Source organism: Lampris incognitus, chromosome 2, assembly GCF_029633865.1.
Source record: "Lampris incognitus isolate fLamInc1 chromosome 2, fLamInc1.hap2, whole genome shotgun sequence".
NCBI classification, from domain to species: domain Eukaryota; kingdom Metazoa; phylum Chordata; class Actinopteri; order Lampriformes; family Lampridae; genus Lampris; species Lampris incognitus.
This window is the reverse complement of record NC_079212.1, coordinates 120,939,151-120,957,445: the sequence shown is the minus strand read 5'-3', so window position 1 is coordinate 120,957,445 and position 18,295 is coordinate 120,939,151. Positions and strand designations below refer to the sequence as shown.

General features: G+C 41.5%; 1 protein-coding gene across 1 annotated transcript; it reads right to left on the bottom strand.

The window, feature by feature from the left end:
• Positions 1-228: 228 nt before the first annotated feature.
• pdrg1 (p53 and DNA-damage regulated 1) lies at positions 229-10,140 on the bottom strand. Its single transcript, XM_056274700.1, has 5 exons — positions 9,867-10,140; positions 5,153-5,228; positions 3,570-3,644; positions 3,356-3,436; positions 229-1,134 (listed from the first exon to the last, which is right to left on the bottom strand). The coding sequence occupies exons 1-5, from the start codon at positions 9,948-9,950 to the stop codon at positions 1,052-1,054; spliced, it is 399 nt and encodes a 132-aa protein (XP_056130675.1). The 5' UTR covers positions 9,951-10,140; the 3' UTR covers positions 229-1,051.
• Positions 10,141-18,295: the final 8,155 nt, after the last annotated feature.

Genomic DNA, 18,295 nt, shown 5'->3' with positions numbered 1-18,295 from the left:
TCATGCTCAATGTGGCATGTAAAACCTCAAAATTACCCTGTTACAGATATTTACAGTTGATTTCCCCTCAGGATACCCCACCGGTTGTTTTTTGCTTGGCTCATTTAAGCATTGTCTATCTTCTCGGAGAGCAGAGAAAAAAAACCCCAAGCATGTGTCATTAAAATCACTTTCAGATGCTACCGGCACCCTTCTTAATGATAGGAGCAACGTATAAATTCCTCAGAAAGTCAATTTATGTCAAAACATTTAATTAAAGCAACAAACAATGGTAAAACAATAAAGAACAACAAATCAAAAACAAAACTGGTTACTATAGCTCTTTATGGGAAGATGCTATGGCAGGAATTCCTAGTGTCTCAACTAGACTAAGCATAACATCCTGGGTTCACATCTAGACATTTACCTTAAATGCACCAACACCTCCCTCTCTTGATAATTTCCTGTCATTCCCCACTTGCCTGACTGACAGAGGCAAAAAAATGCCCCCCAGCAGCCACCCCCACAAAAGAACCGATAATACTTGTCTCCTTATGGAAATTATCGGCAACCAAATTTGATTTTTTTCCCACTTCCGCACTGCACTTCTGTTAAACAGCCTGTTGAGATGTGTGCTGGTATCACAGATGTGTACTTCGATCATTTTACCTCATAGGATTCACTGCCACCTTGAGGCTATAAAATCAACCACATACCTAAAGGTTCAAGACAAAGTAGCCATAACATGTTTCAGTCTCCTAGTTGACGTTATGCAGTCCTTTTTTTTTCTTTTTTTTTTAGCATTCCACAATGCAACGGCCTTTACAAGGTGTTTTTGTTTAAATATTTAAATGGAAAATTGGTGAAAATGAAAAAAGTAAATATGGCAAACTACAGAGCTTTCCGCTCCAAAAGCACAATTACATATCCATCCATCAAACTGTTTGTTGTAAGCACAATCGTTGCTGCGGGAACTTGCTGGAGCAATTGGCAACTTCAAAACGTGTGCTCTTCAGGGCTTTCATACTCTCCAAAGGAGCTTTTGAGCATTTAGCATGTTTGTCACTCGGTGTCATCGCTTTAACAGGCTGTTGATGGCTCTCGTTTCATCAGCAGAGAGGGGAGAGAGGTTGTAGCCTCTCAGCTCGGGTTTTCCTGGACAAAAAAATAAAACAAAATCCCAGAAATCAGTGCAAATTGCGTTCGTCATTCAATGCCAAGATTTTTTGACACTTTATTGTGTTGCAGCATTTTCTGCTCCTTTTTCCCCCTCTGAACCGAGAAGCCGGACATTTCACTTCCATAGCTCATGCCATCTTTCACTCATCTAAGTTTTATGACCGTTAAATCTTTTCAGGCAATTTGCAAAACTCAGGAAATGAGTCAACCAGTCTGCTCATGTTTGTGAAATTCAAGCATCACCATATTTTTCTTGAAGCTGAATGGCAACAAAATGAAAGGATCATATGCCCATTCAAGTCTTTTCTCTTTTTCTCTGTCACTTTCAAAACCTAATTTTCTCTGCTCAAAAGTCATAGGACAATTCACTGCTGTCCTAGCCAATAAATGGCATACAGATAATCAGATAACATTGGTGTTGTCACCAGTGTTATCTGATTAGCATTTCAGTTTTGCATTAGAGATTATGTATAATATTCATGCACTTTGCAGTCCTGCTTTTCATGGACTTTTGTGTTAATCGGGGCTTGACACAACTTTTTTCACCCAAGTTGAAAAATTTACAAGTACATAAAGAACTTCAGGGGTGTAATGAAAATGTATCAAATAATGTGTTTTTCCTTAATAAAGGGATATGAGCGGACAAGCAAAATGATTTGATTTCTTTGAATACAAAAAGTACACTAGGTTTTTAATTATTTCTGCTTCAAACTGTATTTATTTAACAATTATCTATACTTTAAACTGCTTTAAACTGTATAAACAGTATGAAAGGTATGACCACATCTATATTAAAATAGTTCTTAGTTCTAAAAGCCAAAACAAAAGTCTGCTCGGTTGGTTTTGACACAAAAGTTATCAATGGCCCAGCAGCTTTTGTAAGCAGGCCCTCTTTGAGCTCAACCAGTGGTTCACAGCAGGACTGGGATCAAATTGCTCTAGTTGAGGCCCCTCCAAGCAGACCCACATCAAGTCTTCATTTGTGGACACCCCAAGGCAGCTTCCTGTTGAATTCTTTAGCTATGTATCTACCGCACTATGTGGTTACTTTTTTTTTCTTTTTTGGCATGTCTGCTTTATTCAACAGCAACAATATAGACAGGAAAGATGGGAAAAGAGAGGGTATGACATGCAACAAAGGTCGCCGGCTGGATTCGAACTGGCAACGTTGTGGCCATGTGATATGCGCTGTAACCATCGGCTACGGAGGCACCCTGCGTGTTCACTCTTGATGTTTTGTTTTTTTTTTTTTTTCATTTTTCTTTTGGTAGGGAAAGTGGTATCCCTTTAAGCTGATGAGTGGATCACGGATTTTTTTTCAACAGACAACATTGGTTCAGAGCAGTGACAGCTGTCATTTTGTTGGGGGAGGGCTGCTGCTTGGGCTGGATTTTTTATTGGCACATGTGCTCCTACTCAGATGGAAACATTTAAGACAATATCCAAAATATCTCCATCTGCTGACATAAGTATAAGCTCCAAGGTAGTAGAAAATTAAAACCGCTGATATAAAATAAAGTAGATCTTGGCAATACAATTTGCAGTCCATCTTTGTTTTTATCTTGCATCTTTGTTTTTATAATGCCTACTCTGATCTCTGTTCAGAAGTCCATAATACTACTATACAAACACAGTTTATTATTATTATTATTATTATTACTTGACTATGTCTAGTAGGCTACTATTCCAATGCTCTTGGAAAAGTACTTCTTAACTGATATTCAAATTGCATTCATCATACAAAAGTTTTATCTTAGATGATAGTGAGCAAAGAGGATTTTGTTTTATCTGGTCATTTTAATTAATTAACTAACAAGGACACTTATTCACAATATGAGATGTCACAGAAATAGCAATTCAAAAACTTCAGTCTACATTGTTTCTAATGCTATCTCTTTGTATGAGGACAAAACCCTTCACAGTCATTGAATTGTTATAAAAGATAGTAAAAAAAGGAATGCAAGTCAGACTAAAATCTTGGACAAACTTCAATAATGTGTCACAACAATGAAAGTGGACCAACTGAATAGAACCTGGAGCAATCAATGAAATCCTTTCCAAATGGATAACGAGCCCAAACCCAAATAGTTACAGCAGATAGCTTGTTTCCTAAACTACCACCAATTTCATCACCATGCAATTTGAACAACTACTGAGTTGTACTACAAACCAGATTGTTCTTTCAGGTCGATCATACCTTGTGTCTCATTGAGATGATTAACCTTGGCTTTCAGTCCTTTGCGAAGGTCATTTATTTCCTTGTCCAACTGTTCCTGGTCTATAAATAATAAGAAATATTAAAACAGTTTAGAACTCTCTCATATTCAATAATGCCATTTCATGACTGAACTATACAGTAAAGCCAAATTACCAAGTAAAGGAGTGGACATTGTCAACTGGTCAGCTCTTACCTTTCTGAATCATCTCCTTGGTCTTTGATTTGGGAAATTTGATGAACATGTTTCCGAAGCAAACCTTAACTTTGTCTGCAAAAGGGGACAATATTACTTTTGACAACAGTGTACACATTTTACGAGGCCCATGAAGCAAAATGAACTTTGTTTACATTGGCAAATAATGCAATGTCAAGGAGTTTCGTAAGGTATCCTTGACAATCCATTATTTTTTTTAACCATAATCATACACTTCCAGTTGAACGCAGTGACTTTTACATTGAAATAGGCACCAAGATGATTGTTAAGTCACAAGCTGTGCTTTTCAAACATGAGGTTCTTGTACAGTTTAAAGAGGCTAAGTTCTAGATTTCCGTCTTTCTTAAAAGACCAGGTGAAAATAAAGAGCCATTTATTCCAGTGTGTTGTCAGAGTATCAAAAACATTTTCATTGTTTTCTGCTTTGGGACAGACATTTGTCTAAATTTGGCTTTATTTGTATTCACCAGTAATAAAGTGGAAACCTGACTTCCTTCTCTTCTTTGGAATTTAAGCTCTTTGACCAACTTCACTATACTTCCATCTACTACTACTACTACTACTACTACTACTACTACTACTACTTATGGCTGCTCCCGTTAGGGGTCGCCACAGCAGATCATTCATTTCCATCTCTCCCTGTGCTCTGCATCTTCCTCTTGTCACTCCAGCTACCTGCATGCCCCCTCTCACCACATCCATAAACCTCCTCTTTGGCCTTCCTCTTTTCCTCTTCCCTGGCAGCGCCATATTCAGCATCCTTCTACCAATATACCCAGCATCTCTCCTCCACACATGGCCAAACCATCTCAATCTTGCCTCTCTGCTTTGTCTCCAAACCGTCTTCAACTCTGCCACCTCCAGTTCTGCCTCCTGTCTTTTCGTCAGTGTCACTGTCTCCAAACCATATAATATAGCTGGCCTCACCACCATCTTGTAAACCTTCCCTTTAACTTTTGCTGGTACCCTTCTGTCGCAAATCACTCCTGACACTCTTCTCCATCCACGCCACCCTGCCTGCACTCTCTCCTTCACCTCTCTTCTGCACCCCCCATTACTTTGGACAGTTGACCCCAAGTATATAAACTCATACACCTTCATCACCTCTACTCTTTGCATCCTCACCATTCCACTGTCCTCCCTCTCATTCACGCATGTGTTTCGTCTTGCTCCAACTGACTTTCATTCTTCTTCTCTCCAGTGCATACCGCCACCTCTCCAGGCTCCCCTCAACCTGCAACCTACTCTCGCTACAGATTACAATGTCATCCACAAACATCAGTCTGATGACTACTATTTTAAGTCCTGAAAATGAATTTGTCAGTTTTTGCAACAGAGATAAGGAGGCAGGTACTTTTTGGCAGGTACCTACCTAAATTTGACTGCTCTACCTATCTTTAGGATTGTAAGTGAAAACTTTATGAAACATTAATCAACTTCATCTTCAATTTTAACTCTCAAATTCTAAGGTGCCATGCAGGCTTAACGCTGTCTGTGTTGGCAACATTATAATGTTTGGTGGCGACATCATGTCATGAATTGTTCATCGTCCAGTAACTCACCTGACTCAGACATGTCATTTTTCAGTGCATTGATTGCCTCCCTATTCCTATTTCTCTTCACATCTAGGTCCACAATCTAAAACAGGAACAGATTTCATCATGCTCTTAAGGTTTTCATTTTCAAAAAAAGCGAGCATGCACCACCACAGTTGGAAATATGTTAATTTGTTGTTTTCTCAAACAACTGAGACCAGACGAAGAAAAAGGTACATACAGTGGCTTCGGAGAGTATTTAGACCACTTCATTTTTTGCACACTTTGTGTTGTAACTTAACTTTAAATAGGTAAAATTGCCATTGTGCCCATTAATCTACACTCAATAATCCATGATGACAAAGTGAAAACACGGTTTTAGAAATTTTTGCAAATTTATTAAAAATCAAAAACTGAAATCTCCCATTTCCACAAGTATTCAGACCCTTTGCTGTGGCACTCCAAATTGTGGTCAGGTACGTCCTGATTGCTTTAATTATCCTTGAGATGTGTCTAGAACTTGATTTGAGTCCGCCTTTAGCAAACTGAATTGATTGGACATAGTTTAGAAAGGCATACACCTGCGTATACAAGGTCCCACAATTCACACTGCATGTCAGGCCAAAAAACAAGCCATGAAATCCAAGGAACTCTCTGTAGGCCTCCGTGATAAAATTGTGGTGAGGCATAGATGAGGGTAAGGCTATAAAAACCATTTCTAAAGCTTTGACTGTTCCCAGGAGAACAGTGGCTTCAATCATTGTGACATGGAAGAAGTTTGGAGCCACCATGACTCTTTCTAGAGTTGACCGTCCAGCCAAATTGAGTAACCGGGTGAGCAGGGCCTTGGTCAGGGAGGTGACCAAGAACCCAACAGTCACTTTACCAGAGTCCTCTGCAGAGAACGGGAGAACCTGCCAGAGGGATGACCATCTCAGTGGCACTCCATCAATCAGGTCTTCATGGTAGAGTGGCTGAATGGAAGCCTCTCGTTTGAAAGGGATATGACAGCTTGCTTTGAGTTTGCCAAGAGCATAAGGAAAAAGATTCTCTGGTCTGATGAGCCAGAAATTGAACGCTTTGGGCAGAACTCCAAGCACTGTTTGGCAAACACCAGGCACTGTTCATTGCCTGGCTAATACCATCCACACGGTGAAGCATGGTGGTGGTAGGATCATGCTATGGGGGTGCTTCTCAGCAGCAGGGATAGAGAGACTGGTCAGAACTGAGAGATGAATGCAGCCAAATAGAGAGGTCCTTGAAAAAAACTTGCTCCAGAGTGCACACAACCTCAAACTGAAGCGATGGTTCACCTTTCAGCATGACAGTGACCCAAAGCATACAGCCAAGACAACGCTGGTGTGGCTTCGGGACAAGTCTCTGGGTACATCGCAAGTCTCTTGATGTTTCCTTGCTTGAACCGGAAGAAGTTCTAGTGCGCCATTTTGAAGGCCGTCCCAAAACTCTAATTTCTGCTATGAGGAGTAAAGAGAGATCTGAGGAGCCATGAGCGAGGATACACGAGAGCAGCCTCCCTGGAAGACTTTCAGCTAAATGCTATGACAAAACTCTGCCCCGCAAGTTATTTTTTTTGTTCTTTTTTTAAACATGTACTGAAGTGTGTGTGTGTGTGTGTGTGTGTGTGTGTGTGTGTGTGTGTGTGTGTGTGTGTGTGTGTGTGTGTGTGTGTGTGTGTGTGTGTGTGTGTGTGTGTCAAAAGGTCTGGCATGGTACAGTATTAAACACTACTTTTCCAGGCAACAGACAAGCATCATAACAATTGCATAAAACAAAAAGGGGGTAATATTAAAAAAAAAGACAGAAAAATAAAGAAATACAATTAACACAATTAAAAATAAAGGACATGAGCCCTAGGGGTTCTCTGCAAGTTTACGTTTTTCTATTAAGTTAAGAATTTAAAAGCATTCCTTTTCTCCATTAATTTCAGTGATAAATGACACAGCTCCTTGTGAATATGTAGAAATTCAGTTGTGTTTTCAGGAATCTTTGACGTAAATAATTTTCCAAGAATTACATTAAGTGCCAATTCATGTGTCCCTTCTTTCATAATTATACCAAAAATCAAATTATTTTAATTCAGAGAAATTGTCAAATTTAGGAAATAACCATTAATGCAAATCTTCCCTAAAGGCACTAGCAAATGTATATTCATAAAACAAATGTTCTGCAGTTTCAATGTCCATCCATCCATCCATCCATTATCCAAGCCGCTTATCCTGCTCTCAGGGTCATGGAGATGCTGGAGCTGAGCAATTGTTATGATCTAGACCAGAGGTTCCCAAATGGTGTGCCGCAGCACACTGGTGTGCTGTGAGGCAAATTCAGGTGTGCCGTGGGATTTTGCGAAACCATACAACATTACTGCAATATACAACTAAACAGTTCTTAATGAATTTTTAATTTTCTGTCAGTATTTTGTACACACTCATTTCCCAACACGGAGACAAATTATCCACCTAACAAATCATTCCTTTAAAAATCTTCCCATCAAAGGGAACCCCAGATCTACACCAAATCACCACCTTAAAAATCTTCGGAAGTATACATTTCATTAAGAATTTTAAAGTGGATTTTCTTTTCTTTTTTTCTTGTTCCGCTTTTGGTGCAATTAGAAACATAAAAACATGGTTCTTAATGTATCAGTTTCATCTTTGGATATATATTGTAAAATTGAGTTTCTTTTTGATGAAAAAAGATATAATTTCTTAACAAAAGCTTTCTGGATTTTGGTGTTGGACAATTTTAGTAAGATCATGTACATTCATCAAAAGTTTAGGTAAATGCGGATTTACAAGACATCACAATTATAGATTGTGGGATTGCTTTGATAACATTATCATACTGTTTTCATCATTTAAATTAAACTTTGAACAAATCTCCAAGGGTATAATGTTTCTGGTATTTTCTAATAAGTACATTACAGACCGTATTCCTTTCTCTAGCCATTTTTTGTAAAATAAGGATTTATTCCTAAATATCACATACCTGCAAGTCCACAGTTATGGGGACTAAAATTATGCTTGTAGCTCATTTTCCAATAGCGTAATATCTGTTGATGAAATAATTTAACAGGAAGCTTTTTTCAGTCATAATCACAATTAAGAAGGAGGTTAATGCTCCTAGTTTCATAAAAATTTGGCTTGGGATATGGAACCATAAGCTGTTTATTTTTCAAAAAGAGTCTTAGCCAGTTTGTTTTAATAGTACCATCAATACATTCAATATCAATGGCTTTTAGCCCTCCTTCCTCATAGTCTAACCATAATTCTTTCTTAAGTGTTTCTTTTCCCAATATAATTAACCTTTTCATAGCTTTTATTGTATTTTTGGGATGTCATATCAAGTAAGCTGGGTAAATGAACTTGAAATGCATTCCATTTTTGTAAGAAATTCGGCCAATAATAGAGATGTCTCTCAGAGACCATACATTCAGATAAGATTTACATTTATCTAGATTATTCCTAATATTGATTGGGATTATCTAGAGTATTATTATCCTTTGTAATGTGTATGTCTAGGTATTTCATGCTTGACTTAACAGGGATATTATGACTTGTCACCAGAGGGGAGTTATAAATTGATAGTTAATTCACATGTAAGGTTTAAAGCCAGATTGGCACAAGTGTAAGTGCCTAATGCATGAGGAACTCAGCTGTGCCACCATCATCAGAAACTGACATCGCTTTCATTTCTCCAAGAACACTTCCTTGTTTCTCCTCTCCTCGTATCCCCGGTGGGAGGGACTTAAATGCAAGGAAAAGATGCAAGTGAGGGAATTGTGGATGCAATTAAGAGATTTGAGATGTACCCTCTGACTGTCCTTGAGTGGCCCGGACAAAGCCCAGACTTCAACCCCATAGAACACCTGCGGAGAGACCTGAAGATGGCAGTTCACAGATACTTCCCAGACAATCTGACGGAGCTTGAGAGGATCTGCCAGGACGAATGGGATAAAATGCCCAAATCCATGTGTGCAAAGCTTGTAGAGACTTACCCAAGAAGACTCCAAGCTGAAATTGCTGCCAAATGGGGCTTCTAAAAAGTACTGAATAAAGGGTCTGATTACTTGTGAGACTTCAGTTTATGATTTTTAATAAATTTGCATACATTTCTAAACATGTTTTCACTGTCATGGGTTACTGAATGTAGATTGATGGGCTAAAACCGCAATTTTATCCATTTGAAAGTAAATCTACAACACAAAGTGTACAAAAAGTGAAGAGGGCTGAATACTTTCTGAAGCCACTTATTGATTAATTGGGATAGCATCTTGAAAATAGAGAAATTAGTGATTGTGATTGGCGTACGTGTCTTTTAGCTATGATTAGTTTGTATTTAATTGTTTTACTCTGCTCTGCTGAATGATGTTTAGTCAACAATTTGAGACAGAAAATGAACGTTGCTGTCAAATTCCAATATAGACATTTACATATAAAGTAGAGCGATTATGCAGACGTAGTGAAGGAAAGAATAAATTAGAAATAGAAACAACAGGGTGGGACGAGTCTACAAACGCAATGTTACCAGTTTGTTTTTGGTTTTTTTAACTCAATGTTAGTTATCAAACAATCACTACAGCTTCTTTACGCTAACATTAGCCATAGCGAGTTAACAACTAGACTACAATGATTCAAACGTTGCTCGGATTCCAAAATGCTATCATAGAGGCTCATACTCTGCACGTTATTAAAGTGATGTGATCATGTGATGTATTATGTACCTGCTGTTTGGTGGTGAGGACTTCTTCTGCTGCTTCCTCGACTTCTGTCAAGTATTCCAAGACATGTTTGGATTCCGCGTTCATGGCTGAAGGTGTGCCTATAAAATACCTCCGGCGTGAAACAAAGACAAAAATAAAAACAAAGACGGACAAAAAGGGTTCCTAAAGACACGACGAGTCACAAGCGCACATCTTGGGCATGACACCGAAACCAAAAAGAAATACCGGCAAGTGAATTATTTATGATAGGTCACATATTTGTATACAACGTTAAAAACCAAAGCTTTCTGGAAGAGTGAAGATTTTCAACCTATGCAAGGGGGGAAATGCGTTCAACACAGCGCGCCCAAGAAGCTAGCGGCATCTGGTGATGAAACTAATTCAATGCATCAAATCCACTACTACTACTACTTTCGGCTGCTCCCGTTAGGGGTCGCCACAGCGGATCATCCGTAATTCAATGCATCAAATAATGTCTCAAATATGCGCCTGTTGTGGCAATATTTGGCCTCACTCCTGTTCATGTCCATTACTGTGGTTATTTGCTTTAAAGTATAGAATTCTTGTTCTAGCACATTTGTATCCGCTTATTTTCGATGTCGTTATCCAATATCTTGGGAAATTAATTAATGTTGATGAATTAGAGTTGATAGCCCCTTATCTGAGACATGGTTAAATCAAGAGAAAGGTATTGATTTTCTTATTGAGGGTTATTAGTTACATCATATCAACAGAGTCAACAGGAGGGGAGGGGGTGTGGCCCTATATGTATACAGTTACTTAAATGTAGACCAGTTGTATACATGACAACTGTAATCAATGATTTAATGGAATGTATAACTGTGAAAATTGAAATGGAAAGGATGAGAAATATCGTTGTCACTTGTGTGTACAGAACACCAGGGTCACATGTAGAAACGTTTAAATATAGTATGGAAGAATTAATGAATAGGCTAAATTAAAGTAAAACATTTATAATCTGTAGGGATTTCAATATTGACCTTTAAAATGTATCTAAACATAAAACAACATCAGGGTTTTTTTTTGATGCATTATATAGAAAAGGACTATACCATTGATGGTCAACCTGAAAAGATGGTTTGATGAAAATAAGTTATCATTAAATTTGAACAAAACTAAGTTTATGACTTTTGCGAAACAGAAAAAGGATGAAAATGTTTTACTGTCTATAGATGGACTTGATATTGAAAGAGTATCTGAGTTTAGATTTTTGGGTGTAATAATGGATGACAAACTGACATGGAAATCTCATATAGCATATGTAAAAACAAAGCTGTCTAAGAATATTTCTGTTTTGAATAAAGCAAATGATTTGTTAGATTACAAGGTCATGCGAATTCTGTACTGTTCACTTATTTTGCCATATTTCAGTTACTGTGTGGAAGTGTGGGGCAACGCGTACATGAGCAACATAAAGCCACTGGTTATATTACAGAAAAGAACAGTAAGAATTATTCATAAAGTGGATCCAAGAGAACACACCAGCAGACTGTTTATTAAGTCAGGATTAATGAAACTTAAAGATTTAGTTGTGTTACAGACCGTGTTAGTTATATACAGGGCAAAAAGCAGAGTTTTACCAGAAGATTTACAAAAAAAAAATTGTTTTCAGTTCAGAGGATGAGGACCACAGAAGCTAATTTAATTTTAAACATCAGTATGCATGTACTACTTTAAAGCAGATGTGTATTTAAGTATGTGGCATCAAATTATGGAATTCTTTAGAGAATGATCTAAAGGGTTGTATAAATATCTTTTGATTCAAGAAAATATATAATGAAAGAATAATTAGAAAATATGGAGTTGCCAGGTAATGGGGTTTTCAGTTGATGGTGAATTATTGAGTATGGCTTTTTGATTCTTTTTCATTTCTCATGTTGCTGTAAGTATTAGTTGTTGAGTAACTGACTGACTGACCATATATTCTGTTGTTTATTTATGTTTGAGTAAGGGCAGGTAAAGTAAGATTTTCTTCTCCCTGCTCCTTTTCAATCATGAAATGTGTAAATTGAGTTGTGTTTGATCATGAATTGCTTGTTTCTTTCTGGAGCTGTGCGTTACCATGAGCAGAATAAATAATAACGAAATGAAATGTTTGGACCCTTTGAAGCAAACAGTAGCAAAGAAGGATGAATGAATATACACGTCTGTAACCAAAGTAAAATAACGCAGAAAACAAGACGGTGCGAATGCTTTCAGAGACTAGGAAGAATTTAGATGGTTTTTTTTTTAATGTATGAACAGGATTTGGTTTAAAAAATGTTGACAGAATTTGCTAGAATTTTCACAAGAGAAATAACCTTTGAACCTGTGACCTGCCTCTCCACTCACAGCTCGGAGCAGAGAGCGTACCCAGACACTCATCAATGATACCCAGCTGTATTAAACTTATTTGAGCTCAGTGGGCTATGGTCAGTGCTCAGAGTCAAAGCTCTCTTGCAATAGGACTAGATTTAAAGCATCCCACTAGCTTTCTTGCCTTCTGTTGAATCTCCGCCAGCCTTAGGGTCAGATGAATAGATTTTTTTAACCACTACACTGAGTGCACGTGCAATGCAGATTGTACAACACATCTTTGAAGTTGTAGCACATGAAATCTTGTTAACTGCCACACCTGTCACTAGGCACCTCGGCATCCCCTGGACACAAAACTCTTCTAGGAGTTGTTTTAACAACATCTATATTCTAAGCTGTGAGTGATTCAACACACAGAACAGAATAGTTTTCTCCACACTCAACAGATCTACTGAAAGTTCAAAACAGGTAGGTATCCATATTAATGGAGGTCCAAATGTCTGATGCAAGACTCACATCTGTGGCCACCTGCACCTCAGCCTTCTTTCTCCTTGGTTGCCTTAAATCTCATTTAACCATCTTTTCAGAGCCTATGATGTAAGTTAGGTTTAGGAGTCCCACGAAGTCCTTAAATCCTTCATCCTAAACGATACATAAACGTGCATGTTTAATAATTGTGTAGAGAAAGACGTCATCCATTATCTCAAGTCAAACTGAGTACCATTGATCTAATCCATTGATATTTGCATCAAGATTCCTTTATTGGTAGTTCAATAAGTGTGAGATTGGAAACTAGATTCATTACATCCTAGCCTGATGTCCTATATGTTGACCTCTGACAGGTCAGCACATTAGGTCAGGAAATGGATGAATATATTAGTTGATGAGTATGATGAGTCAAGTTTGTCTTTAGTGTGAATGCTCAGTCTGACATATGGCACATGGAGTTTCAGAAAAAAAGGTTAATGAATGAGACTCAAGGAACATTTCATGAATTGTGGTAGCTGGAGCTATTGTTGACTCAATGGAGCTCCAAGACCGGAGTATTTGCAATTGTGCGTGTGACTGTTTGTTTTGGCTCAATTATGTACTGCATATACAGATGGGTGTCAAATGAAATGAAATGAAAACCAACATAGTCTCTTAGTAAGGTGTTGGGCCATCACGAGCCTCCAGAATGGTTTCAACGCTCCTTGTCATAGATTCTACAAGTCTGCACTCTACTGGAGGCATGAACACCATTCTTCCAAAAGATATTCCCTCATTTGGTGTTTTGATGATGGTGGTGGAGAGCACTGTAACACATCGATCCAAAATGTCCCATATGTGTTCAATTGGGATGAGATCTGGCGACTCTGAAGCTCATATCATATGAGTTACATCATTTTCCTCCTCATCAAACCATTCAGTGACCCCTCGTGCCCTGTGGATGGGGTAATTGTCATCCTGGAGGAGACTGTTGCAGCTAGAAAAGCGCTACATAAAATGCAACTTGATTGATTGATTGATTGATTGATTGATTGATTGATTGATTGATTGATTGATTGATTGATTGATTGATTGACCACTCCTATCAGGATAGAAATGTTTCATCATAGGATAAAGGTGATCACTCAGAATAACTTCGTATTGATTGGCAGTGAACCTTCCCTCTAAGGGGACAAATGGACCCAAACTGTGTCAGGAAAATGTCCCCCACAGCATAGCAGAGCCCCCAGACCCCCTCACTGTAGGGGTCAAACATTCAGGCTTTTCCTTTGTCATCTGTGTGCGTGTGTGTGTGTGTGTGTGTGTGTGTGTGTGTGTGTGTGTGTGTGTGTGTGTGTGTGTGTGTGTGTGTGTGTGTGTGTGTGTGTGTGTGTGTGTGTGTGGTTTTGACAGCATTTATGATTCTTCTTAGTGTAATATTTGCTAGTAATATTTGAGCCAGAGGGCACAGATCATTACACTTAGGAGTGCCTTTTTTGGTGTTTTCGACAATGTGAGTTTCATTTATTACATAAATCAATAAACAAGAAACATACATGATACACAGAAAATACCCATGTTTTGTTTTTTTGGTTTTTTGTGATCAACAATATTTATTTTTTAAAAACAGGACACAACAAACACACGAACAACAGGGCGGCACATTCGTAACAATATTTAAGGACTGAAATAAAGGGGGAAAAATAAATTTACAGAATAAGAAACCGTATCCATAGTAGCTGAGAGTAAGAGACAGACATTCTCAAGGGAAAAACAAATAATAATGGACTGAAAAGAAAGAGGGGGAAAAAAACAATGAAACAAAACTATACATTGTATATACAACCATCCATTCCTACTAACTTCCAAAGCTGGCCTGCTTCAGGGCTGATGTTACTGGGTGTGGAGGGGGGAGATCCCTTCTTTTAAGGTAGTCGCTTAGGGACACCGCTATGCCTGACCATGCCTGCACAGTGGCAAGATTGGCTCTCTTGAGTCATGCTGTTGTACACTCAAGAGAAACTATGCTCTGGTAGGACGCCATCCAGCACTTAATTAAAGGAAGTTTGGGATTAATCCACAGTGTCAGTATGGTCTTTTTTGCTGCAGTAAGGCCTGCCATCATTAGTCTTCGCTGATTTAAGTCAAGACGCAAGAGTGTACAGCATAATGTCGCAAGCTTGTTTAGCTGTAGGCAACATTAACTCATGGTGGCAGTGATGAGGCGCCCATCATGTCGCCGTTGTCCAGCTCCTGGAGCTCCCGGAGCATTTCTTGGTTTTGTAGGGCTGGTGGAAGTTGAAAGGTGTTTTGAAGAAAATTCTCAGCTCATGTGGCATCCCAAAGTTGATGGTATGCCCACGATAGGTGATTTTCAGCTGGGCCAGGTAAAGCAGGAACGGCTGGAGCCCAAGCGAAATCATCCTCTTGTGGACCAGGGCGGACTCCTTCTGTTTGCTCATCGTTTCTCTGCTGTAATTCGGGAAGAACAGCAATATTTGCTTGTTATGCTTAACAGGCTGAGCTCTAGCTCCCTTCAAAATGGCTTGACGGTCAGAGTAGTCCAGCAGTTTGAAGATCAGCATGCGAGGCTGCTTGGCATCTGTGTTAACTCTGCTGTAAAGTCTATGGGCCCTCTCTATGCGGATAACCCGTTCTCCCAATGAAGGTATCCACTTCGGCATATTTTTTGCTCAGAAAACCAATGGCATCCAACCCTTCCTCGCCTTCCTTCAGCTTGATCAGTCTCATGTTGGACCTCCGGCTATGGTCCTCCATCTGAGTGATTTTTGAGGTGAGTTCCCCCACTTGATGCTGAAGAGCATTAGCTTGTTGCTTGCTAGCTCTCATCGTAGCCTGCAGTGCGTCAAACTTAGCCGTGTTGCTCCAGATAGCTTTGTGAGAGGACTCGAGGTCTCTGGCCAGTTCACACATATTGTCTATGATAGTGTAACGTGTAATGGATAAATAGACACGTTGGCCCTTGGCTAACGGGTCAGACCCTTTAGTCCACTGGTTAACACTGTCGCCCACGGTGCAGGAGATACGGGTTTGCGTCCCGGCTGTGGTGGCAGTTCCTGGCTGCCCCCTGAATTTGCTGCATTGTGGGTAATATGCAAATGACCCCCCACTCCCAGCAGGAACACTCAAATAGAATTTGCCACACTGCCCCCTTCCTTGAAAGACCAACGATGGGATTTGGGTTAGGCTTGAAAGGCCTAACCCAAATCCCGTGTGGATGGGTCTATCCACCATGAGGGTTTCTTCCGCCGAGCAACCCTCCCATCCCGTGCTACTCCTTGCAGTGGGCTGCTGATGGATGATGGGGGGCGGCACTCTATCCGCTGGGTCCCAGCCCCCACCCTTGACATCACCGCTGTTTCCGTTCCTGGCCAGAGAGGGCAGCTCTGTAAGCCCAGCTCCCCGCCCCCTCCCTGGCCCAAAACAAGGTCCTCTGGTGGTAGCTCCTTACTGACATCCAGGGAGGGTGACTCTGATCCAACAGTGTCCTTACCCCCTCCCTGGACACCGGTAGCTTGGTCTACAGAGGAAGAGGGGTCCGGCACCCCACCTCCTCCCACCGCACTTTCAGTCCCAGCTTGGTTGCTGTCCCGGCTGACATAAGGTGCGAGGTGATCCTGGTGAAGGATGACTATCCGAGGGCGGCTGTGCAGCTTCACTCTGTCGGTAAACTCTGAGATCCTCTTCAGGATGACACAGGGCCCCTCCCAGTTGCTGTCCAGCTTTGGGGGCCGTCCCTTCTTTCACCGTGGGTTATACACCCATACGTTGTCCCCCTGCTGGTACTCTTTGCGGTGGCAACGTACGTCATAGGTTCTCTTCTGCCTTTCCCCTGCAGAAGCCATATTCTCTCGAGCCAGCTGAGGAGTTGCCTCCATCCGGTACTGTAGTGTGTCTACATAATCCTGGCCTAGCGGCCCTTGTTTTGGGCCACCCTGAAGTGGCATCCGCCTCCACAGCCGGGACGCGAACCCGCATCTCCTGCACCGCGGGCGACAAATTTAACCAGTGGACTAAAGGGTCCGACCCATTAGCCCAGGAATGTGTCTACTTATGCGTTACACATTACACTACACCCCTCTTTCGGGAAGCGCGTCCCCGCGCTTCAGCATATCAGCTCCCTCACACCTCTGGGCGCACGCGCTTCCGATGACCTCACGGTCTCACCATCCCACTCCTGAGACCAATGTAGCGAATTCGGGGGGCAGCCGCGGGAACCGTCACACCAGGGACGTGAACCCGTATCTCCTGCACCGCGGGCGACAACGTTAACCAGTAGTCGACTGGTTAACGTTGTCGCCGACGGTGCGGAATACACGAGTTCGCGCCCCGGCTGTGACGGTCCGGCCGGGGACGCCCTTTTCGAAGGAAGGGGGCAGTGTAACGTGTAACGGATAAGTAGACACGTTGGCCCTTCGCTAATGGGTCGGACCCTTTAGTCCACTGGTTAACGTTGTCGCCCGCGGTGCAGGAGATACGGGTTCGCGTTGTGGCGGTCCTCGGGCTGCCACATTGGTGTCAGAAGTGGGATGGTGAGACCGTGAGGTCATCGGAAGCGCGTGCGTCCGAAGGCTTGAGGGAGCTGATATGCTGAAGCGCGGGGACGCGCTTTCCGAAAGAGGCGGGTAGTGTAACGGATAAGGTCGGACCCTTTAGTCAACTGGTTAACGTTGTCGCCCGCGGTGCAGGAGATACGGGTTCGCGTCCTGGCTGTGACGGTTCCCGCGGCTGCTCCCTGAATTCGCTACATTGGTGTCGGAAGTGGGATGGCGAGACCGTGAGGTCATCGGAAGCGCGTGCGATCAGAGGCGTGAGGGAGCTGATATGCTGAAGCGCGGGGATGCGCTTTCCGAAAGAGGCGAGTAGTGTAACGGATAAGTAGACACGTTGGCTAACGGGCCGGACCCTTTAGTCCACTGGTTAACGTTGTCGCCCGCGGTGCAGGAGACAAGGGTTCGGCTGTGGTGGCGGTTCCCGACTGCCCCCTGAATTCGCTGCAATATAATGGCTCCAGCATCCCTGCGACCCTGAAAGCAGGATAAGCGGTTTGGATAATGGATGGATGGATGTTCAATTTGACGCGTTAGTTCTGTTAACTGTGGGATGAGGGCATTGTTGAGCGCTTCTTTAACTGCCGACTGGATTAACGTGTTGAGGTCACTCCGCTGTTCTAGCAACGCGGTCTTAACAGTGTAACCGAGCCATTTTCTCGCCCGGTGCGGGATTCGACACGGGGTGTACTGCACCACAGGGCGACATCACTAACCACTCGACTAAAGGGTCAGACCCCCCCCCCCCCTAGTCGAACGGCCAGTGGGTCTTATTAGTAGTTTACAACAGCGTTAGCAATGGCGTCGTCCAACTCTTCCTTTGGCATCGTAACCACAGGTTTTTTTCTTTAACGGCGACATACTATCGCCTTCCCGTTTGCCCCGGGCTTTCCTTGAGACATTATGCTGCGATGTGTTACCAGTGTTGGTCGAAAGAGTAACTTAAAAAAAGGAGTTTAGGAGTTGTTGAGGACCAGCTACTGAGCTACGCGTACATTACAGTCGAGCGCTACCCAGAAGTCAGAAAATACTCATATATGATCAAAAGGGAATGTGCATTACATCCTGGGCACA